This window comes from Simochromis diagramma, unplaced genomic scaffold (assembly GCF_900408965.1).
Source record: "Simochromis diagramma unplaced genomic scaffold, fSimDia1.1 OVJJ01000705.1, whole genome shotgun sequence".
Taxonomy (NCBI): domain Eukaryota; kingdom Metazoa; phylum Chordata; class Actinopteri; order Cichliformes; family Cichlidae; genus Simochromis; species Simochromis diagramma.
In genome coordinates, this window is record NW_024387448.1 from 188,550 (window position 1) to 212,163 (window position 23,614).

Consider the following 23,614-nt stretch of genomic DNA (forward strand, 5'->3'; position numbering starts at 1 on the left):
AATCTGGATTTATCAATATTGTTAACCAAATCATTTATTTATTTATTTTTTTCAGTTGCAGAACATAAATATTTTAATATAGCTTCAGGGCATACAGGCTTATTGGCTGTCACTATCTCAGCCTTGGGTTACAGATAATATCCCTCAAGTATCTTTGCAGTCAGACCCAGTCCACGCCAGAGGGCAGGTTCACTCTGCAGGCGGTGCAAATATTCACAGTTAATATTCTAATTCATCTGACAGGTTCTAAACACATCTGCTTTCAGAAAGAAACTCACTGAACAGAATATAAAAAAATATTAAGAGGAAAAAGATTTCAACCTTTGAAGAAAAAGTCAAATATTATGAATGGAAGGAAATTAAAATGTCAATAATAGTTTTAATTGATGCATGTTACATTCAATACCCATTGCGTTCCTCCCACACACAAAAAAAACGCATACATACATATCTTTTTCTGCCATCTCAGATGAGGAATGCAACAACTTGTAAATGCCTTGATCTATCACATATTTACATATTATCCTCTGCTTCTGTACATGGCAAATCCTTAAATATGCTCAAACCTCAGAGGACTTACAGGATACAACGTGTGACTCATTGTATGTAGTTTCTTTGTCTTTCATTGTATGTACTTTCCTTCCGAAAAAGGCATGTGCATACAGCACTGTCATAAAAAGTGAGTCACAATTAGACACGACAGGTTTAAAAACTCCACAACGCGTCCTCTTCATTCATATTTCACAAGATAAAACTCTTCCTTCAGCAGGGTTTTTCTTCCAAAAATGCACAAAAGTACAAAAGAGGACATGTAAGGTAACCAAAGAGAATAGAAAATAAACATAAAATGAACATAAAAATGTGCTCAGTGCATTAAGACTTTCCAATATAACAAAAGAAACTAGAGGTGTTTGCCCTGCTCCATCTCTGTGATAAATAAATTCACATTGTTACAGGCAGACAGTGAGAGGGCTTGAATTAAAACCAAAAGTACAGTGAGAAAAATAAGAGTGAAATTGTATTTTTTTTTTTTTAAAAAAGAAAATTATCATAACATTTGTGAAGGCAAAAGTGCACATTTCTGCAATCCAAACTGAAGATAACTGACATGTTAAATATTATCTCTTCCTGGGTTTACATTTCCAAAGAAAAGAAAAGGAGAAAAAGAAAGAAAATACAGCTTTGATCAGCCAAAATAAAGTCACATAATCCTGTTAGCTACATCAAGTATTTTGGCCTCTGAATCTATCACATAGATTTTGTTTGGAGGAGCGAGACACTTAAAAACTGTGCTCTGGTTCTGCTTCGTAATGAGATACTTGCAACCTTAAAAATGTGGTGATTTCAAATTAGGCCTGAAAACATCAAGCGCAAACTCCAGGAGCTCTGTAGCCCCTCTCACTATTAGTAAACTCTTGTGTTTCCAAGCATTAAGAGTAAACTAAAATCTAATGTCGCGATCGACGTATGTCGTGGCATTTTCAAAACTGTATATCTTAAAGTGACAGGATTCAACCTTAAATGCAACGTGTTGGGCTTTTAGGGGTCTCGGACTCCTTGTAGTGTCAAGTGACTGGCTGGACAAGCAAACGTTGCTGTGTACACACACACACACTCTTACTCATACATGCACACACAAAATGTAGTGGCAGCTGCGCAATGGGATGGCCTGGCACAGAGCACAAGTGTCAAAAATGACGTCTACATACAGTAAAAGCCAGAAGAAAACGATACAAAACTATAAACGTCTCATGTGCTTAGTCAGCTGCTGCGGAGGCCAAGTGTGCGTTCACACTAGGAAGACTAAAGCAGGGTGTGTGTCTGCATGTGTGTGTATGTGTGTGAACGTCGAGGAAGTCTGTCGTCAGATCCAATGACGGGTCAACTTTTAAGTTACCTGCATTGAAGCTATATATACATATATATGTGTTTACGACATTTTAAGGTGGATACAAGATGTTTATCTCCTTGGCAAAAAAAATGATAATAATAATAATCCAACCATAAATCTGTTAGAAACAAAAACAGATGAGCAGATCTGGATTTTGGACACAACTCTGTATTACCAAACCTCTTGAAGTTCATTCATATTACAAGGTTCGACGGACAAACTTTTTACAAGTTCAGAAAGGCCAACAGTGTAACTACTGTATTGCGGTTAAAGACAAGCAGAAATTGTTTTTGCCACAAAGCGTGAACCTAAAAACGAGGAGCAAAGTTCACTGTTGAACTTCAGCCGTTCAGATCTTCAGTGAGTAGCCGCAACACAGAAATGTCGTTTGTTTTTTCCCACCTTGGCATGGTTTTTGACACTTTGATCTAAGAGTCAAAGGCAAACAGTGTTGATATATGTATTCATATAAATAACAAAATTATACAGTATAAATATAAAGATTCTGTGTGTGCATGTGTGTGTCTGTGTGTGTACAAGCACAGTTGTAGGTGGTTTATGAGTACAGAATAACGGGGGTGTGTGCGTGCATGTGTGTATTGCTGTGTGCGCTTGTGTGCCAGTGTTAGGACAGGACACGGGGGAGAGGGGGGGGAGGGTTAGAGGTGAGGCTTTCCCTCCCCCACCTCATGGAAGAGCGAGGTGTAAAACTCGGGCTCCAGTTGTTTGTTGCGGTAACGCTGCACAATTTCGGTTATTTTCTGCTTCCGCCTCACGTGAGGAGGGTTGTACAAGTCGCTCTCCAGACGCTTCCGTCGGCATACGTTGATGACCGTTTGGCGCACGAGGAACCCTGAGAGGCAGACACACAAACAGAAGCTCATCAGTACTCACGCGCGACACAGCCAATGTGAGTTACGTGGATTTAGAGTATTATGTGTGAAAGTGTAGAGCCACAGATAAAACCAAAACACTTAACTGTGCCATCTGCTGGCCAAGAGTTGCAGCACATTCAACAGAGTAAGACTTTTTTTTTTTTTTTTATTTCCCCCCAAAGTTAAACTTGTTCATCAACACAGGAAAGTTAAATAAATGCCTTAAATGGGTTCTTTCAAAGCCTGGTGATGCAACTTGACGACACAGATGAGCAATACTTTTACATTAGAAACCAGAACTTCAGAGGGAAACACCACACACTTTCTAAATGGGAGTTTATTTCCTGTGCATTTCCAAGTAAAAACATCCATTGTGCAATACTCATGCGTGCGCATTAATAGTGAGAAAATGATTCCTTGTGATGCATGAAAAAAGCTGAAGTGTGGTAAGGTAAGGATGGACAAGTTAAGTAAGTGGAAGATAAATGAGCAATTACCAAGAGCTCTGCGGCTGACCACCATGCCATCCACCAGAGGAATCACCATGCCAAATTTACCCACAGCACCATGCAAGCGGATCCTGAAGAGTCCCGTCTTCAGAGGGTGGATGAAGATCAAAGGAACGTCTTTTTCTAGTAACCCCGACCTGCAACATTACGAATAAAGTGAAAAGGGAGGCAAAGATAGGATAAGAAGATAGCTACATTTCAAATGTATGTACTCTGTCTATTTAAATAACTGTGTAATTCTGCTGATGGTGAACAAAGGAGCAGTGTTTACAAAAATGCTTTTAATTCATTTTTCTTTCAAGGCACTTGACAACTGCTGTCACTGCTCTGCCACAGTTCCTCTTTTCAGCCCGCTGCATAGCACTTCCTGTTTTGCACATTGGGTTTTGCAGCATTGTTTTTTTTTTTTCGTTCTTCCTTTTTGCACCTGACCAAAACCAATTCAGAAACCACATGTTTTTTTTATACTGGCAGGCAAGTGCATTAAGCATAAACTTGTGAATACCTGCAGGAAGTGCTGTTGCTCATGCTAGCTTCCAAGCCCGTGCTGGTTTCCGCTAAAAGGTCGGTCAAAGGGAAGTTCTCTAAAAAAACAAACAAAAAACAGAGAAATTAAGACTTTCATGCACATTGATAATTTGGCAAACACCTTCTTACAGACAACATCTAACAGTGCAGAGATTAAGTATTTTATACTGAAATATTTTGTGAGGATAAACCTGCTGGCTGACTATAATCTATGAAGGGGGCTAGTCTTAAATTACAGTATGAGAGGAGGGGTGGTGGGCCGAATAGAGACTTTATACCTACCAATATCATCAAAGCGCTCCACCCAGACCACAAACGCCTTTGTTTCAGGCCCCAGTTGGGGGAAGGATTTTCCAGTCGATGACCTCTTTGCCTTCACTAAAGGACTCAGCTAGATAAAACAGGTAAATTCATTTTGATCAAGCATTACATCAAACATTACAGGCCACATATACTCACAGAAGCTGAAATCTACCTTTTTAGCGGACTCCATGCTTTCAGAATGGTTGGGGAACAGTTCCAGTGTGAGATTGGGTTGTTTGAGCACACCGGGCATGAGTTCTGAGTTGGTGTCTGCCTCCACCGTGGAGTCACTGTGCACTGAAGACTCCTCTGCCAAATGAGAGCAAATTGCAACTCCAATTCAGCACAGAGGCTTTCAATATCTTTGAATTCATATTGAAGATCGTGAATACTGACCTGAGTGTTCTGTTAGAGAAGGAACCACAAAGGCGATTTCTGTCAGAGCATCAGCATAGTACAAAACTTTCTTCTCTCCGTTGAACACCGAACCACCAGTGTCCTCCGGTGTACCCGCTTCCTCTGGAAAAACAAACAAAGATTCATTGAGTTACTAATAACATATAAACAGATAAATAACAATTGCGATGACCATCTTAGTGTCTTACCTGCTTGTACATCATTGCTATCAGAGCAGTAATTCACAGACCAGCTGGTGTCCAAGTGTCCTGTCCAGCCTGGGTGGCGTCCCACGTCCACAGGCCAGCCCAAGGATAACAGGAACTCCAAGAAGTGGGGCTGGACGCTGGCCGAAGACTCTACATTCCTTAGGATCTGATCACCAACAACAAGAACAAGATGATGAAAGAGTTTCTTCTTCCTGTTCCTCTTTATGTGTGTAAATAAATAAGTAACTGGAAGAAGTAACTAAGTTAACATCAGTACATTGTAAAGGTAAACAATAATCAATCAATCTGTATTCCCTTACCTCATGACTGCTTTTCTGTCCAGGTTTCACATAGAAAATAAAGACCGTGTCAAAAGGTCGGCAGGGAAGCAGGTCCAGGTAGCTGATGTCATCAAAAAATCCTGGCAAGGATGACTCCAGGGCAATCAGGTGAGGAGGTAGACGACTGTTGTTGGGTTCCTATGAAGGGTTATGTAAACATTATTCTAACAAATACATTTTATTTCACAGATTTAAGTATTTTTTGTCAGGATCAGATAGGCAACATTTTTAATATGACCTTTTTTCAAATTAAAGAGCTTTTAGAAGTTCATCTTTCTTTCATGTACAGCAGTTTAGCACATTCTTGCAAACATGTCTTCATATTAGCTCAGCAACTCAAGATCTATACTATCCATTAATGCGATAACATACACTCAAACTTGTGCCGTATTTAAAGTGATACATAAATGTTACAAGATGAGAAATATTAAGATCTCCATCACAACTTTTACGGAATAGTAGAAAGAACAAAAAGAACCAACCCATCGTTTATCTGAAAAAGGATTTAAATAGAAAGACAATGGAAACCTACCAATTAGCATGTATATTTAATACCGATCAATCAAAGAGTTTGTAATCTGACATTAAAAAGTAACTGACCTTAAGTGCCTCCAGAGACAAGAAGCCAAAGTGGGAGAGGAAGAGACGTGCTGTCTGGAACTCCTGTGAGGGTGGAGGGGGTTTGCAGTCTGTCTGTGGGTCAGGAAAAGGAGTGGACTTCCAGATTTCCTCACTGTGTCGCTCCAAGGCGTTCTCATACTCTATCTGCTTGGTCATCAGATTACGAAGCTTGTCGTGCTGAACTTCCAGCTGAAAAGATGGGGGTGGGACATCTTTAAAACAGGGCCTCGTGAACAGTCGTCGACTGCATGAGCTCAACGTGAATTGAAGCAGAACCCTCACAGTCCAAACAGATACTGACCCCCAAAGGTGAGAGGAAACGTTATGACAGTGTCATCTGTACTTTATAACCATGGGAAACATTTAATAATGCATCACCCATACCATCAAATGCAATCCAGTACAACAGCCCTTTAGTTTATTAAAGGGCTGTTGTACTGGTTTGCATTCTCCAGCCCTTATAAAAGTTTGTTGAGACAGTGTTAGAGAAGCACCAGTAGTTTCACAGAGAAACTGCAAAGGATTGAGAAACCACACAAAATGATCACCACTAAACCAGATGATTTGACCTATTTAACACAACACCCAATGAGCCCTCCTGTTTCCAACAACTCACACGAGGGCAATTTCTGTTCAGTGAATCTGAAGCTCTCGAATCTTCCTCCCAGCCCATACAAGACACCTAAGTTTGTGCAATAACAAACAATACTCTTTAAGATATAACAAATCATGGTTTACCCGATACCTGTAAGAGAATAACTTAATTTTTGTGTTATCAGACATAATGTGGATAGAAGCTTAATTATAGGGTTCGACGGGAAGCTGATCTCTCACCTCCTTACTAACAATGTCATCCAGGTCAGGGATACTGACATCAGCTTTGACAAGCGGGATCTTATCCACCTCCTCAGGGAAGGGCCTCTGTTTCACATTGTACTTAATCCCCACATCATTGTTGGGTGTTGGACGGCCTTCAGGAACAAACACCTGCTGCGGGAGGGGAGAAGAAAACAGATATATAACAGAGATGTGTTATCAGATGTGGTGCTACAAGTTTGACAAAATGGTGCAACTTTAAAATATGTTTTAGCAAAGTTAGCTTAAAATGTGTTAACTTTAATTAGTATTAATCTAGAGTGCGATCTCACCCTCTGATTAGCCCTGGCCCCTCTCGGTTGATGGAAGAGCTGCATGGTCCAGGCATGTCGACCAGCCGTTCCCCGGATCAAAACTGTCACAGAAGGACTGGGGTCTGTGAGGACAAAAACAGACCCATATTAAAAGCATACCAGACACTTTGTTTTCTCCCAGCATTCAAATTTATTAACTAAAAATATCAAAAGCGAGACAATAAGCTACTGACTTTGCTCATTGCCAAGAGGTTGCTCCAGCATTGCAAGGATGACAGAGTTTTCCAGGACAAAGTAACGGAAGTTACTAGCTCCTGTGGCACTGAGTCTGGCATAGCGAATCAAAGTATCTTCATTCAGCAAGCTGCAAGTAGACGCAGGCCCACTGGGAGACGGGAAGGCCCCCAACACCTGCATGATACTAGGGAGCACCAGGGAAACACAAATATAAGAAAGAACATAAATACAAGCAAACTGGGTCAATGAATGCAACATATTTCACTATCCAAAAGTCATGTGTATGAAGGTTCAGCAGAAAAAGTGGGCCAGCTACGATGCTGAGGAAGCAGAAAAATAAACAACAGAAGCAACAACACTTTAGCACAGTCATAAAAGATTTTGAAGAAAAACTCTACTTGGTTTATAAGAATCAGTCACAATCCACTTCTGTGTTATCACCAAGACTAATGATGGAAAAGTCATCAGCATCACTATGGGGGTGAATTTCGCTGGCTGACTGGCCAAGTCGCAACCCACGGCTATGCTGAGTGGGGAGTTTCCCCTCACAGCCGAGAGGTTTGCTGGATGAATATGTGGGGCAAAATAGTGCGATTTCATTTACACTTTGTTATAAACTGTTCAGTAAACTCCATTTTTGGACCCAGTTCTGATAGACCTTTATAAACAGGAAGAGTTTAGTCATTGCGCAGCTGTTTTTGTGTGCAGCTGAGATTCTCGGTCTGTGGCTGTGGCTGACTTTGTGGCTGTGCTTTGTCACAGGTAGCTAAATTTAAGTTATATACAAATTTATTGTGTGATCGACTGCCACTGGAGGTGATATCAATCTGTCTAGCCTATCTAGCAAACAAAGGACAATTTACAGTAGACATACTTTTACTAGCTTATCAAAAAGCCAAGGTGCAATACAAGTGTTTAAGTTTAAAGATAAGGAGATCCCACAGTAGGAAATCTGGTGTTTGCTGCAGACTGCTGGTCACATCACAAGACTTATACAGGTGATGAAATGGTAACGTAACCATTTTACAATGAAAAATGTTTGAACGGCCAATGGAGCTTAAGCCTTTTTTCCATTAGTACCTAGTCTGATCTTGACCGGACTCCCATTCTATTACAATCCACTACCACCTAATGTGCCTGGTTGTGGTTATAGCAATGCAGCCGAGCGTCCCGTGGCGTAATTAGTGTGTGACATGAATGCTACAACAAAGCTGGGCGTTGAGGCAACGATATACCTGGTGCTCGGTCTGTGGCTTTTTTTGTCAGACTAGGCGTTGTGTTTTTGTAGCCGTTCCCCTCGTTGCTTGGTTTGGATTTTCCTGAATGAGACGCTCTCATGACTCATCAAGTGATGCCACTGACTGGTGGCATGCAGTCTGTTGATGTCACATTTTTGGATATGATTGCTTGGAAGCCCGGCGGAGTAGGTGCTAAATAAAGTACCTGGCACCAGGTACTATGACCAAATGGAAAACCCTGAAAAGCATGGCAAGCTGACCGGAGTAGGTACTAATGAAAAAAAGGGGGCTTTAGTCTCACCAGGACAAAGTTGCCTCAGCAGCATCCTTCACTCTCATGGAAGCCGGGTTGTGCTCCTTCTCCCCTTTATGTCGAACTTCTTGCTCCTGACGGGACTTACTGCCTGAGATTCCTAACTCCACAATTTCCAAAACCTCAACCAAACAGTCCTGGAGCAAAAGAAAATACAAAACAATATATAGATTTTCTCTTACCTACCGACATACATGAAAGAGAGAGGGAAAAAGGTCTTTAGACTTACTTTCTCATCCAACATGTCAGGGTGTTCTGTGAGCCACACACACAGAAACTGGAAGGCAGCTACAATCATGGAGTGGAGGTCTCTGGATTGAAGAGGAGCTGGACGGCTACACTGGAACACAATGTAACCACATATCGAGCTGACAGCACGTTTACGGTCTGCAGAGTCGACCCCCACCTTCACCTGATTAAGACATACACAAAGACACAGGAAAAAAATCTTCTATATTAGATACATTTTAAAAGTGGTTTGTTTTATGCAACTGTGAAAAAATTTGGTCTAAAAATGTTGCCCTTTTTTTCAAAATGACAACATATTTGATTACGAGTAGAAAAGTACGTAAAGGAACAGTGAAGTCAAGTCGCTTTATTGTAATTTCAACCATGTGCAGTGGTACATTACACAGTGAAGTGAGACAACGTTCCTCCAAGACCCTGGTGCTACATATAACAGGTGATCAACACATGACTAAATAAAGTGCAAGTGTGCAAAAATGGCAAAAGTTGCAAAAAACAAAAAGACAAAACAAAGCAAAAACAGTGCAACACCAGACAGAACAGAATGATACAAGCACAAGGCAGTGCAGACACAACAGTGCAACAAAAAAAGTGCAACAATGAAAGTGGGTTGTGCCAAAAGACAAGAATATTGTCTTTTCTATACTCGGAATTCTGTATTAAGTAGAATATTGACATATTAATTGTTCCTGCATTTTGGCAGTGTGATTGCAAACACAAACTTCACAGTCATTACAAGTTAGAGAAACTCTCTTTACAGTAATCTGTGGTACAATGTGAGGGCAACTCCCTTATTCTGAGCTAGGAAATTATCTGACTGAAGGTGGCAAAAAACACCCAAATGTATCACAAGTCTTCTGTGAAGCTGCACTGTGTCATTTTTTTAAAGACTACAGTAACTAAAGCTGCTGAGGCCTGAGTAACATTGGTGTACTGGAACACGACAGTTATCTTAGCTAGTCCAGCTAGTAATGACTGCACATTCTTACACTGAGCTTCTATGGTGTTCAAGTTACCTTGGCCAGTCCAGCCAGCAGTTCCAGGGCAGCGAGTGAAATGCTCATGTCATGTCTCCACTGGGAGTTGAGCCTCTGAGTGACCAGGTGGATGCTGCGCACCAGCAGGCCTGCCGCAGTATCTGGAAGAGCTAGATCATATAACACCCCAAAATACCAAACACTGCAAAGAATAGAGCAATGCAGGATTAAAGCACCAAAGCTAGAAAGTCACACAGAAAGACATTTCTGAATGCTCAGGTGTTAGCAGATATTGCTTTATATTAACATACAACATGCATTAGAGGTGAAAGAATACAGCAAAGCACACACTCCTGAGCAAAATACAGGCAGAGTAAAAAAGAGACAGCAGTAAACAAGCTGCTGAGGAACAGAACTGAGTGATGTTAGCATTTTTACATCAAAATAGCATTTTCAAATTTTATTTTAACAAATAATTACGAGATTTTTTTTAAAAACAGAGGAACACTGAAATTTTTAAGAATTACTTAACATTTATCACCCAATTACATTAAATATATGTAAGTGGAAGGAAAATTCCAGGTCATCTGACAAAAGACTTTCCTAGTTTGAGCTACTTTTTACAGGGGCTAAAAACTTTGAAAACAAAGAGTCCTAAGACTGATTTTCAACAACAATGTAAAGTCCACTATCTGGACACCTTTGTCCCAGAAAAGAAATTTTACAAGTGGAAGCAACGCAACCTTGTGTGAGGTATGTGACACAACAACAATCTTCTTTATTTCCTTTTTTTACTACAACCTCTGTTACAAAGAACTCTGCACTGTCAAGTGTTTTTTTTAAGAGATAATGTTAAGAAATTAAATGAACGGACCAGAACAGAAACTGACTAGAAAACCCAAATAACACTGAAATGGCTGCAGCATTTATAACAACAGATGACCCACTCTAAAGCATTGCTTTTCCTGTACTAAGCCTCACAACACAATGCTATAGTCCTACAGATGTGTCTCACAGGAACCAAGCAATCCCTTCCCCCAGTTTCCTGCTGGAAAACGACTGCCTATGTGAAGCACTGTTCACTGAAAACAGACATAAATTTGTGCAAAAAAGAAAACGATCAAATGAAAACAAAACATCACTCAGCCCTGCACAGTAAATACTAAATTTGAAATCCATTTGATTAGGCAACATTGTTGCAACCAATCATTAAGAGAAAAAAAAAAATGCAAATCAAAGCAGAAACTCCACCCACCCCAATCCCAAATTCTTCTTAAACAACATCACAGCAAACACTTTACATCACCTACAAAGATATTTTACCCAACGCTTCTTAACTCTGCATACCACTTTAACCACGTTAGCTATAAAAAAAACCCACAAACGAGTCAAGAGGAGTTGGAAGCTAATGAGAAATCAGCCAGGGATCATTAGAAATAATCTTTCAGCAAACCTGCTATCTGACCAAATAAAGTATTATTGTGTTAATTCATTAAGCACAAAAATATTAGTGTATGTTCAGGAGCGGCATGTCCTACCATAGTCACGGAGAAGCGCCTGTGCAGGGCGTTCAGAGTCTGGGCTGGTGGCCTCCGTGCTGCCTCCACTGTTGAAGCTGATGCCACTGTTGGTACGGCTGTGACCCTGACTCCTCAGGGTTGAGTGGCTGCCATCTATGCTCCCCTGCCACCGAAAAACACAGAAATCTTAATGCCCAGTCCAGCTTGTAGCACCGTAAATATTAACTAATTAGCAGAAAACAAGCTTACTGTTTCAGTCTGGGCGCCTATGGACTCTAATAAAGCTGAGTCTTGAACAATATTTAGCATTGCACCTGAAAAAAGGGATAAAAATAATAATTAAACAAAAAAAACAATTTTACACAATCATAAAGTACAAACAATATACAGAGTTAAAATAACTGCAATCAAATATATGAAGCTATCAGCAAATACCCAGTATGAGCTGTGTGTTGGTGGGGTCAGTCTCTGTCTGCAGAGCTCCTATGAGGACATTGACAAGACGCAACCTCAGTGAAAGGAAAGACACAGGCTGGTCATGAGGCCAGCCATCTTCCTCGTTGAATTTTCCCTCCAACAGAACCTAAAGAACACAGAGTCAGTGTGGTTAGCAACCTTGATTAACTTTAAACTCTGCAACAAGAAAAGGTTTCAGGGCTTGTTTTATGGTTACGTAATCATCAACAGGTTTTAAGGAGTTTAATATTTGAAGAAAGAGCCACCAATGTGTGTACAATACACAGCAGTAAACAAGACTGTTACTATCAGCTTAAAGATAAACATCGCCAAAGTCATTACCTCTGATTTGATGTTGCCAAAGTGATGTGGCAGTGGGAGCATAGCAAGCAGGATGTTGATGGAGGCTCTCCTCAGATCAGTAGGATTTACATACATCTTAAATTTGGACAGTTCCCTAACAAAAATAATGGAGACATGCTTTAAGTAATATAATTGATTTCTAACATAACACATTTACATGACTGAGTAAAAACAAATAATGGTCTCAAATGAAAGTAAACTACCAGTCTAACCTGTCTGGCACAATGGTCTCCAGCGCAGCTATGAAGTAGGGCACCACCACATTGATGCCCTTTAGGTCAGTACAGAAGAGAGAGGAAGAGTTGAGAATGATAGAAGCCAAAACTGGTCTACAGATGAAATCAGAAATCTGCAGACCCTGAATCAGGACCATGTAGAACCTGCAGAAAAAGAAATAAGAAAACCATATCATTTTCTTTTCTACTGTTAAGAAGATGGCAACAAAACCAGTTTAATTTGGCAAAAAAAAAAAAAAAAGTATATACCTCGACAGGTAAACTGGTAGAATCTCCTCTCCAGTTTTTTTGCTACAGAAGATGCGACACAGAGTCCCACAGGCCTCAGCCCGTCCTGCTTCATAGCTCTCTGGGAACTCATTGGCATCAAACATTGGGTTATTCACCATGGAGTCAGTGGACATTTGGGAACCCTTCCTCCTCAGCTCCAAGGACACTTGAGTGGCTATCGCTGTACAAAGTGTGAAAAAAAAAGAATGAAAGAACCCTGAATTCCATTGCAGTCCTCAGTTTTCATGCATGTATGACAAAACAGGCAAAAGCAGACAAAAATATACTATATGCACACTAGAACGAAAAGTTAACAGTAAAAATTCAAAAACATAAAAGCAACAAAAAGCAGATATTAACTCACTATCACAACAAGAGAAAGGAAGGGCTTTATTAACTGCAAACACACACTCACATCCTTTAATAAAAGCATTCAATAAAGGGAACTCTGACACAAAGAGTTTGCCATAGAAGTTCCGCCTAGCACCGGCACAAAGCGTGAATAAGTTGTAGTGTGCTCGTACTAAAAATGTGTCAGGCGTTCACTGCTGCAGGAACATAAAGCAAAATCCCTGTGTCAGCATCCCTCAATGCTGCAATCATATGACTGTCACATTCACTTCATGCATTGAGGCACTAAACCAATAAAAAAAAATATATAATTCAAAACTGAAGTGAACTGACAACATCAAAAAGAAAATACAAGAAACAATGCTAAACTCGAGGGGAGTCTGAAACACAATAGTACGGATTAGCGTGACTCAAAGGAAAAAGAAAATGGCAACTTAAATGGGGTGGTACTGTCACAAACTGGCAACGTTAATGTCGAGACAAGTGGTCAGTTTGGTGAAACCCATTCCATCAACCTCTGGAGAAACGCTGAAAGAATGCTGGTGAACTTTTATATATGGCGAGGAGTTGGAACAGAAAACGATGGTGATGATGACGATGACCATGAGGAACTCAACTCAAAAGCAAGAAGATTTTGTCAAGAAACGCAAATCAAGTGAGGGGGAAAAAAAGCTGCCATTCCTACTTACAAGATTTATAAGAAAGGAGAATTTGGATAAAAGAGGCTGCAAGATAACAGAAATAGTGGAGAGAGAAAAAAAAATCAAAGCAGATCCAATATTTTGGGATCAATTCATATCAGGCATGAATTGTGTGGTTTTTCTTTTTTGCTCATGACTTCTGACCATTACAAATATCTTACATTAATCAGACAAGATAGACACGTGCAGGACACTACACCAAAAAGAGAAATGTGAGAAGAGCCAAAGAGGGCCAATTGCAAACGCTAAAAAGTGTATGTGCTGTCATTAACTCTTAGCTCCGCTGCCAGTAATGATTGTACCAATTAAATGACCGTATGAATTCCTTAGGATAGGGTTAAAGCCTATATGTAGTTTGAGCCAGGTCTAAATTGTTGGTCGATGCAAATGGATTAGAGTCAGATGGAAATCTCATACGAGGCCACTTGTAACCAAGCCCTCCACACACAGAAAGGCCCAACAGAGTTTCAGAGAAAATGGTGAAAAAACAAAAAAGATATCCCAACAACAGAGTACAAATTTTTCAAAAAATTAAATAAAATAAATAAATAAAATAAAGACCAAAAAACACATAACTCCATATGAACACATACTTATGAACACCGACTTGCCCATGCATAATTTTAAACAGCGTGAGACGTCGCGTCGCTTCTTACCCGTCATGCTGGGGTCTCGGCTGAGGCCGCTGTGGAGCTTACAGTGGACGAGAGCAGCGTCGAAAAGCCACTGGCCAAAGAGGTTGAGGATGCTGTTGACCTTCGGTCGTGCTGGGGCTGGCAGGGGCCGAGACTCCCAACTGCTCTGGTTGGGGCTGGAAAGAAGGGTCGGGGAGGACGAAGTCTGCTGCTGCTGCTGCTGCTGCTGCTGTTGCTGCTGCGATGTTTTGTTTGGCTGACCACCACTGCCCTACAGGGTGCGGTGGGAATAGAAGATATCTCAATAGGCTGAAAACAGCTTGACTAGTTCAACTAAAAGATCACAAGATTTGGACAAGTGTACTGAAATACTGCCTACAAATTCTAGATAGTGCAGCTTCAGCATGGAAAGAATAATGTGCCAAGTTCAAGTATTTAACTCTTTTTTGTCTGCAGACCAACAGAAAGCTAAGATCTAAACATCTAACAGTTACACTTATTGTTCTGCATCTCTGTAGCAGTTACAGAACTTACAGCTGAACTCTTGCTTGTAGTTTTGGTGACCACTGTGTGGCGCTGCTTGCGGCTATGAGGAGGCGTGGTGTTGGTGATTGAGGGCGGCGGTGACATGCTAATTCTGTTGACTGGAGTGGGCGGGGCACTGTCAGCCCTGGGACGTGATATGCCTGGTGACAGAAAAGTAAAATGAGTCGGGGTATAATAGTCCAATTTTCCTCAGATATCTGGGGGTGGGGCGGTGTCATCTGATTAGCCTGGCAGCGAAAAAATAAAAACATTAATCAGCAACCATTGTTTTCCCCCCCAGGGAACAGACCATGTTTTGGGTAAATATAATCATTTTGAAGCAGTTTTCCATTTACAGTATTATTTAAGACAGTATGTGAGTTGATCATAGACAGCATTGATTCACAGACATGCAAGACAATGGTTAGATACAAATCACCAATCACTGATTTCCATTTTGATTTTCCATTTTCATGCCTGCAGGAGTCCCCCTGATGATCTTGCAGTTTAGTCTGAATATCTGACATATATCACTTGTGAGTCTGAGTATCATCACCAACAGTGAATGGACCAATCCACTAACATGCCCAGAGCAAAACATTATATCATGTATCAGCTGATGTCTGTACCATGAGAGAGCGGCACTGGACAAAAAGTGAACACCCTCTCCCGTACAGCTTTCTTTTCAACAGAGACACCTACAGTGTAAAGAGAAAAATACACACGGGTATGTTTCTATTGAAATCTTTAAACAGGTATTACTGACTGACATCCTCCATCTTGAGATTACTCAGAGGTAGTAAGAGAACAACACTGGCAAAAAAATACATTTTAAATCTTTTTCTCTCTATAAATCACAAATAACACAAATTTTCATCTACGCTATAAAACCCATCAGAAGTGTTTGGCTTTACTGTTTGTTAAAGACAAGATTCTACAGATTACGATTACAGGATGAAATTGAATTTAGAGCGACTTAAACTTTTTGCCAAACAGATCACAATAAAAACCAGCTGCTTACACTTCTGTCAAAGTAACGCTTTCTTTTGCAGCAGTTTCTGAAATCATTTCTGGCAACAATAATATATGGGGATAAATTCCTAAAGCAGGTAGCTGCCACAAAAGCAGGAACAACATATTTCTTAAACATAATCCATTAAATAATGGATTGCAAAATTGGTCTCCAAGCTGAAGTTGCTTTATCATTCATCCCTTAAGTATATCCTCTGCTTCATTTTGAATGTCTTAAATATCACTCAACTGAGCTTTTCGTCTTAACTTAGGATTCCTCTTACCCAAGAAGGCATCCACCAAGCAGCTGACACCCCTCATGGCCCTGAAGAAGATCTGGGGTAGTTGTTTCAAACATGGATGCAATACCACTTCATGGGGTATGCCGCTCGAATTGAGAAACTGTTCCTGAAACTTTGGAGTGGTGCTTACTACTGCGGGGTTGCTCAGGTCCACTGGGTTGCTGGAAACAAAAAGGAAAGCAAACGTAATAATGGATTAAGCCAAATGTTTAAAAGTGTTGCTAAATCTTTCTTGAATAAATGTGACATAAGGTTGGGTAGACGAAGGAAGTAAAAGGAAATAAAGGAGGGAATGACAAATGAAATAACATTAAAAAAAGCCAGACATGAAAGTTTGGATGCAGTTAAATAGACTTGAACTAGAGCAGATAGGCAACTTCAACTTCCCCTTAAATAAAACAAACAAACAAACACCATATATGTCGTTTAGAAAGAGGAAAGAACATGTCTTTTTCAAGCAAAGGCATTTTTATACAGTTGAGGCAATAAGCACCTGAGCATGTGTAGAAAGCGGTACCACGCCTGGGCCACGCAATCATTGTCCATCTCTAAAGGAATCAAATTGGCATCCTCATCGGGAACTTTAAAAGGTGGGAAGGATGGTCCATGAGTAAACCGCAGGAGTCTGAAACGAAGAAATGAGACAGGAATACACAGACTGCATTAACAGAGACCTCGAAAAACCAAACCACATTTCATCCCTTGAGATGTTCTACTGGGCTTTTAATGCAGCCACTTTCAGTTGCTGCTTGTTTGTGAATTTCTTTGCCTTCAGTAACTGCAAAGCATGCTCTATTAGTCTGAGATGGAGAGACTGCCTTTTACATTGAAGAAGGCAATCTCTCCAAAAACTGTCACTGTCCAACAACCTGTGGACCTAACTACATATAGATATCATAATTCTAACAAAATCTTTTACCACTGAAAACACAAAAGGTTGAACTGAATCCAATCTAACCTGGAGGTCAAAGCACAGGCTACTCTGCTCCACTGCTCTACAACAGGAGGATGATGTCTCCAATTGGCCAGCATCTCCCTTGCTGTCTTCCAATATGGCGGCGTGGGAAAGCAGCGGGCACACGCCAGCAGCCACACCTCAAACAACACTGCCATCAGTTTCTCTGCCAGCTTCTCAGCTACCCCCACTGAAAAAGGGAAAAACAGGGGGGTATTATAACTAATCATCACAAATAATAACCAAGTAGATAACGAAGGAACAGTTTAGGAGAGCAAGGTTTGTTTACCTCCAACTGTGGGCGGTGCGAGCAAGGTGTCATTGATGCGAAGAAGGAAGAGCAGCAGCACCTCCCAGGTCTCTCTCACCATGGAAACGGACTCTCGTGCCAGCTTCTGGACTGCAGTCAGAACCTGCTGGCAAAGCCTGATGTGGTTCAGACTATGCTGCTCAGGCCTGGAGGGAGAAACAGCTTGTTTGAAATGAGGGAACATGAAAGCAGTATAAGCAGTCCAAGATTTCAGTGAAAAGGCATTCATCCTTAAATTCAAGCTAATGGGAAATAAAGTTTTTAGACATACCTTGGTACAAAGACGTTGTAGAGATGCTTTAGAATAGTCTGGACATACATGTTGGGCTCCTTCACCACAGGCTGAGGCATCGAGTCCCTAGGCGACACCAGGGCCATCATCCAGTCTGTGTACACGTCCACACACAGCTTGACAGTGTCCCCCTCTAAGGGGAGGGTCAGGCCATAACAGAGCACCTCCATAGTCCATTTCACCTGGGAACCAAACCATTGTTAGATATTTTATTATAAGTAATTATCTTATATTTGCAGAGAAGCTACATCACCCAATCCTAATGAAAGAGGAAGAATGGCAACAGTGTTTAACTTTAGAAAAGCTCCTTGTATCCTACAAATACAATCAAAATATGCCCCCGCCCCCACCCAACATAAACCTGCATACTTGGCAACTAAAAAGAGCCTAGATTACAAGACAGTTTAGGTGCTCTCAGTTTCCAGTGATATTTTGCATAATTTCCCACAATGGTTTTGTGTAAGAATCCTGCAGAGGTCAGTATGGCTAAGTATTCCTATCCATGCTCTACCCTCAGCAAGAAGCAGCATTCAAAGCCACAGTAGCACTTCAGATGCATGGTGCACCTGAGTAATGCCGATGTATTTTTAACCCAACGCAGCTCCACTCGCATCACTTCCTGACACACGCTGTCACATCATTAATTGAAGCAGCTGCTTTACTGTGAGCTCTGCCATTAACTTGCTCACAGCGGTGTGTGTCAGCAGACGTTCCAGTGTTTATGGGGATCATGCAAAGAAAGAGATCAGAGCTGTGTCTGGTTTACATTTATAGCTAACTGTTTAAATTGGCCCGTGTCAAGTTGTGTCTAGAGCCTACACAAAAGCTTAAGGTGTCACAAATACTGTACATTACAGGATTAATTGTGTGTGCTTTGGTGGTTTGTCATATAAAAACTATTTGCAGAGTACTTTCTTCTCATTTCTTGCATAATGTGCACTTAATGTGTTCAAAAACATCAACCATTTAATAGAAGCAATAGATAGAAGAAACCATCTAAATAACACTATCAGTCAGGCCTGCATATGCAAGAGTAGCTACAAAACAGATAGTCCTGACACCCTTACTGAGCACTGTGCAGCAACACCAGCAACAGAATGATAGTGGAAGATGAAGAAAACAAAAAGAGGGAGTCCAGATTCTGATAATGATATAAAAATGTATTTAGAACCTTTATTTTAAATATGGTGACCCAAACCCCATAATTACTTTATTATCATGTACTACACTTTTCATCACCTATGAATGTAGTTGGTGCTGCATATTTAAGTGGATAATCTTAGACCAGTTTTCCCCCACACTCTCCTAAAGAACCACACATACAAAAATATATGGACCACAGTATGTTCTAATTTCTATTTTTCTACGTAAATAATCAACAGCAAAAAAAAAAAAAAACAGCACACTGATACCACTAAAAGTACTCATGTGTTTACTTAGCTGTGGTAACTGGAGTTAAAATGTCACGGTGATAGAGATGTAGGATGGCAGACTACCAAAGCATTAAAATGACATGCTCGTAGTTGACCCTTTTCTTACCTCTTTGTCTGTTTTGAGGATGTTCTCTGTGGCAACTGGGCTTACAGCTGTGCCCAGAGGTTTGACCACAGCATTTGCCACCTCTGTGCCCACACTTGGGGGATAGGTGTGCAAAACACTTAGGTGGCCCTGGTCACTCTGCACCACCAACTGCAACGAGCGCCACTCGGAGTACATGCTGCTGATGTCTACTGCACTCTACTCACACCTCCTGCCTCCACCTGCAGACACACAAATCCAGAGGGCAGCTTAATACGGAAAGTTGGGCACACTACCAATCGGTTACTTGTCCAAACTATAATACCAGCGTGGATACAGTCGTGCTACTTGTGAACTGCTGTTACATTGCAAACAGAGAAATGGTCACACCTCTTTCACTGTTTAGGTCTCGACCACCACAGCAGTTTTTCAGCTTTAACTTGTTTGACTGGTTTGTCAAACAAGTTGACCAACCAATGAAAATGCGTAGTTCACACATTTTGGAATTTGTAATTAAATGTTTTGTTAGCTACAACAAAACACGTATTAGCGAAAGTAAAATGAGTGTGGACTAACTGCGGGTTAGTTCTTTTAAAAAAAAAAAAAGGAGTCTGTTGTCGTACTTCTTGATATGTGCCGTGACAGGAAAAAAGATCCAAACAGCCTAGATATGTCATGTTTTGGCTAATGTTACGTTCTCTCCGGTAAGAGAAAACAAAAAGTATTGCGGTCAGCATTGCAAAGGTTGGATGCGGGTTTTGTTTTGCACTGAAGCCTTAAACTAACAACAGGAACGAAACATTTGTGCCCTACACTTCGGCTCGGTAATAACAAGCCGAGGAATAACCAGGAAACGGTTCTGAAAACGAGCAGATTGCTAACGATGGCTAGCATTGACACCAAAACATCTTCCTCATATTGTAGATGACATTATATGAAATTAACGACTGGGTTGTCTCTATGAACAAGTCAAGAGACTAACGGTAATAAAAACCGCTTGCGATAACTTATCGATTATCCCAAACTACACTGCAGTAGATCCGATGTTGCTTGCTAGCTAGCTCAGCTAATGCTCACTACGCTAGCCTATTCGTTGACATTAGCTAGATTAGCTGGCTATCATTTGTGCTAGCTAACTATCCAACTTTGCAAGGACGCTAATGTTTACTAAGCGGATAGCTCAGGTACTTTTTTCCATTTACCTTGACCAGCTGGAAATGATGTCATAACAGAGCTCTGAAACTCGCAGTTTGTGCTTTCTGTATATCCTGGTCTAAACTATAACAGCCTCCATCTTTGCAATGTCAAGGCTTGGTTATTGCAGCTTTACGGGCTAACGGGAAGCAAGATCCGTAGGTTGACGCCCTCTACCTGTTTGGTACAGTCTATCGGACCTGATGCAGCCCTCAGTTCATTCAGTTAATAACACAATGTTTTTGTTTCTTTGTTGTTGTTGTTGTTGTTTTTCGGGCGGGGGTGGGGCAGATACTGTTTGTGAATGTACTTATTTTGTTTCACTATGCTCCGATTAACTATAACTAAAACCTCTATTTGAGAGGTTTGCGTGATGCATTAGTATTTTCTAAGGAAGTAAAGGCATGGAGTAGGCGAGGCATGCTTTGGTTTTGCTAGTAAAATGTGAAATAGGTGCAGCAGTTTATTGACACAAATACAATGCAAACGTCAATGTAAATACAGCGTTGACAGCAAAAATGTAATTTGTACAATCCCAATTCGCTTGGTATGAGAGTCTTTATTCTTCACTTCAGTCTGAACTCTTCTATGCCAGCTTTCTTGACCTTTTTTAAGTAGCACTCCGGGTTTGGTAAAGGAGATGGATGGAGGGCTGACATCCAAGAGGAGATACAGGAGGCGGACTGAGACACTGCATGTTTAAAAGCCCAAAGACAATCAATTAATACAACGATGAAACTCCTCCAATATAAGTGGTTGATAAGAAGTTACATAACCCCAGTCAAACTGAATCGCTGGTCGCCTGTCATCCCAGATAGCTGCAGTAAAAACTGGAAATCAATCACACAAACTCTATCAAAGATTGTTGGAGTAAATATACCTGTTGAAGCAAAAATGTGTGTGTTGGGTATATATCCAAAGAACTGTGATTTTAGCTCCAGACAGCTAAAATTAATTGACTTTGGACTCCTGCAAGCCAGGCGGTTAATACCTTTGTAATGGAAGAAAATGGATGTACCCTCAAGTCATATGTGGGTAAAGGAGATGGCTTCATATATTGTATTGGAACGACTTACTTATATTGTCAGAGTTGAAAGGGCGTAGATTTTGAAGAAATAGGGTTACCTTTAGCTGAGTTTCTGAGACATTATGAAGTGAATTAATTTAGAAAATGATACTTGGTGCTGAGTTTTTTTGTTTGTTTGTTTTTTGTTGTTTCTCTTCTTGCTTTGTTTGTTTTACCCATGCTGTGCATTGGTTTTGTTTTGTTTTATTTTATTATTATTATTTTTTTAAATCTATATTTCTTTATTTTGGGGACTATGATGTTTAATATAAATCTTATGTTAACTGTACTATTATTCTTTGCTTGTTCTGTAATATAAAACTCAATAAACATACTGTTTAAAAAAAAGTCCTCCAGAAGGCACAGAACCAGCTTTCAATGAACAGCTGAGCATCCAACATCTGCATGGAGGAGAGGAAGGCACTCACATTGCTTAGTAAAAACAACAGCGTTATCATCTTTCCGGGAAGCTAGGGCAGGTGCACGGTTTTACTAAACCAGAAAGACTATCATGAGAAAATTCTGTCACTGTGGTTACAGGAAGAGGGTGATAGATTGTCTGTAGCAGTTAGAACAAGACAATGTTATTGACCAGCCCTCATAACACAGGATATACCCAGGGGAAGCTACATCAAGTATGGTTCACCGAAGATATATAAACAATGTGTACCTTTAAGACCAATTGTTTGTATGATCAAGTCGGTCACCTATAACATCTCAAAGTTTCTGGCTTTTGATCCTTTTGATTGACTTTTGATCCTCAATCCATTGGTAGACAGCTCTAAACACCACATCCAGAACATCATTATGGAGGCAGGTGAAACAATGGTCTCGTATGATGTAACATTTCTCTTCACCTGCGTTTGAGTCACTGAAGTGGAGGTAGCTCATGAGGGACAACAGGACCTCTCTCAGCACCTACCAAGCGTGTTTTACTCTTAGAACTGTGTCTTCATTCCACATATTTCACATACAAAGGTCAGTGCTATCCTACCCTGGAACACCACCAAGTCATTGGTTCAGGTATGTGGATGACACCTGGGTGAAAATCAGATCTCAGGACTTACCACAATTCAAGGATCTTATTAACTTGGTGGACCAACACATTAAGATATTTAAAAGCTACAGCTTTTATCTTTAATAAAACAGCTTACAGCTGTACTGTTAACCCACGCATAGGATCAGTATTAAGTTTTGACTCTCATCATCCACTGGAGCATCCACTGGGTGTCATCAGGACGCTACAACACAGAGCAAACACCATCCCCACAGACAGAGCAGCCAGGGAAACAGAAGAACATCACGTCAAGAAAGCCCTGAGTAAATGTGGTTATCCCAGCTTGATAAATGTTCTACTGATTTAGTGAGTAAAATTAAATTGAAGTGAAACTGAATGTAACCCCTAACCAAACCTAAAGTCTTAATTTGCACAGCCAACAACATAAAATAAACAGAAATCAACCAAAACTCTTGGATGTATTTTCTTTCTAAGTCACTGTTGACGTGGCATTCATGCAAGTTAATGACTGTGATGGAGGCTTTTAACATTTTAAATGCATTTTTGTCACAGAACAAGGGCTTCCCGATTTGCCTCCATCACATTCATGTGCCATTCTATTTACCTGTCCAGGCACAAATATGTCACGGTTCTGGGACTTTCTGACCCAGCTTTTTGAGTTCTTGTGTTTTTATATTATGGTTTATGTTTTGAGTCCTTTGTTGTACTGTGTTTGCTATTTCTCTAGGTTTCAGTTATGATTATCATAGGTTTATTTCTTAGGTTTTGTAATATGGCTTCCCTATGTTCCATGTTGTGTCTACTGTGCCTTTCTGTACCATGTTTCAGGTTCCTATGTTCTGTCTCCCCAGTTGCTGTTAAGTTTACATGTCTAGAGTTCAGTCAGTGTGTTTCCTGTTTTACTTTGAAGGTCCGTGTCTCATGTCAGTATTTCTAGTTTTGCTTCCCTTGTCTCGTCCAGCCTGATTACTCCCAGCTGTGCTCTCCTTCTGTGTCTCATTCCCTTGTTATCCCTCAGTATATTTAAGCCCTGTGTTTCTCATTGTCAGTGTTGTAGTCTCCCTCATGGCTGGGTTT

The 23,614-nt window shown here is 40.6% G+C and overlaps 1 protein-coding gene across 9 annotated transcripts; it reads right to left on the reverse strand.

Moving 5' to 3' along the window:
• Window positions 1–359: 359 nt before the first annotated feature.
• ralgapb (Ral GTPase activating protein non-catalytic subunit beta) lies at window positions 360–20,601 on the reverse strand. 9 transcript variants are annotated; one of them, XM_040013903.1, is made up of 33 exons: window positions 20,462–20,601; window positions 19,281–19,501; window positions 17,721–17,923; window positions 17,429–17,595; window positions 17,143–17,329; window positions 16,678–16,809; window positions 16,167–16,345; window positions 15,501–15,569; window positions 14,881–15,032; window positions 14,368–14,617; window positions 13,700–13,735; window positions 12,639–12,840; window positions 12,366–12,533; window positions 12,133–12,247; window positions 11,770–11,917; window positions 11,584–11,648; window positions 11,353–11,497; window positions 9,854–9,975; window positions 8,821–9,003; window positions 8,580–8,728; window positions 7,037–7,224; window positions 6,822–6,925; window positions 6,508–6,663; window positions 6,290–6,355; window positions 5,653–5,862; window positions 5,032–5,190; window positions 4,712–4,877; window positions 4,503–4,625; window positions 4,279–4,415; window positions 4,086–4,194; window positions 3,781–3,859; window positions 3,264–3,412; window positions 360–2,744 (listed from the first exon to the last, which is right to left on the reverse strand). In XM_040013903.1, exons 2-33 carry the CDS (start codon window positions 19,455–19,457, stop codon window positions 2,551–2,553), a joined length of 4,689 nt encoding a protein of 1,562 aa, XP_039869837.1. In that variant the 5' UTR covers window positions 19,458–19,501; window positions 20,462–20,601; the 3' UTR covers window positions 360–2,550. The 9 variants fall into 9 exon arrangements, with proteins under 9 accessions (XP_039869837.1, XP_039869838.1, XP_039869840.1 ...); XM_040013904.1 differs by lacking the exon at window positions 13,700–13,735 and having other exon boundaries at window positions 9,854–9,984; XM_040013906.1 differs by lacking the exon at window positions 6,290–6,355 and having other exon boundaries at window positions 6,508–6,660; window positions 20,462–20,600.
• Between the last annotated feature and the right edge of the window lie 3,013 nt (window positions 20,602–23,614).

Bases quoted from the DNA above. Each gene is read 5' to 3' on its own strand.
- ralgapb (XM_040013903.1), bottom strand. From the start codon at position 19,457: ATGTACTCCGAGTGGCGCTCGTTGCAGTTGGTGGTGCAGAGTGACCAG. The intron at 17,596-17,720 runs GTATGTCTAAAA...TTCTCCCTCCAG, and splicing joins TACAACGTCTTTGTACCAAG to GCCTGAGCAGCATAGTCTGA. The intron at 6,664-6,821 runs GTGAGATCGCAC...CCCCTCCCGCAG, and splicing joins GGGCCAGGGCTAATCAGAGG to CAGGTGTTTGTTCCTGAAGG.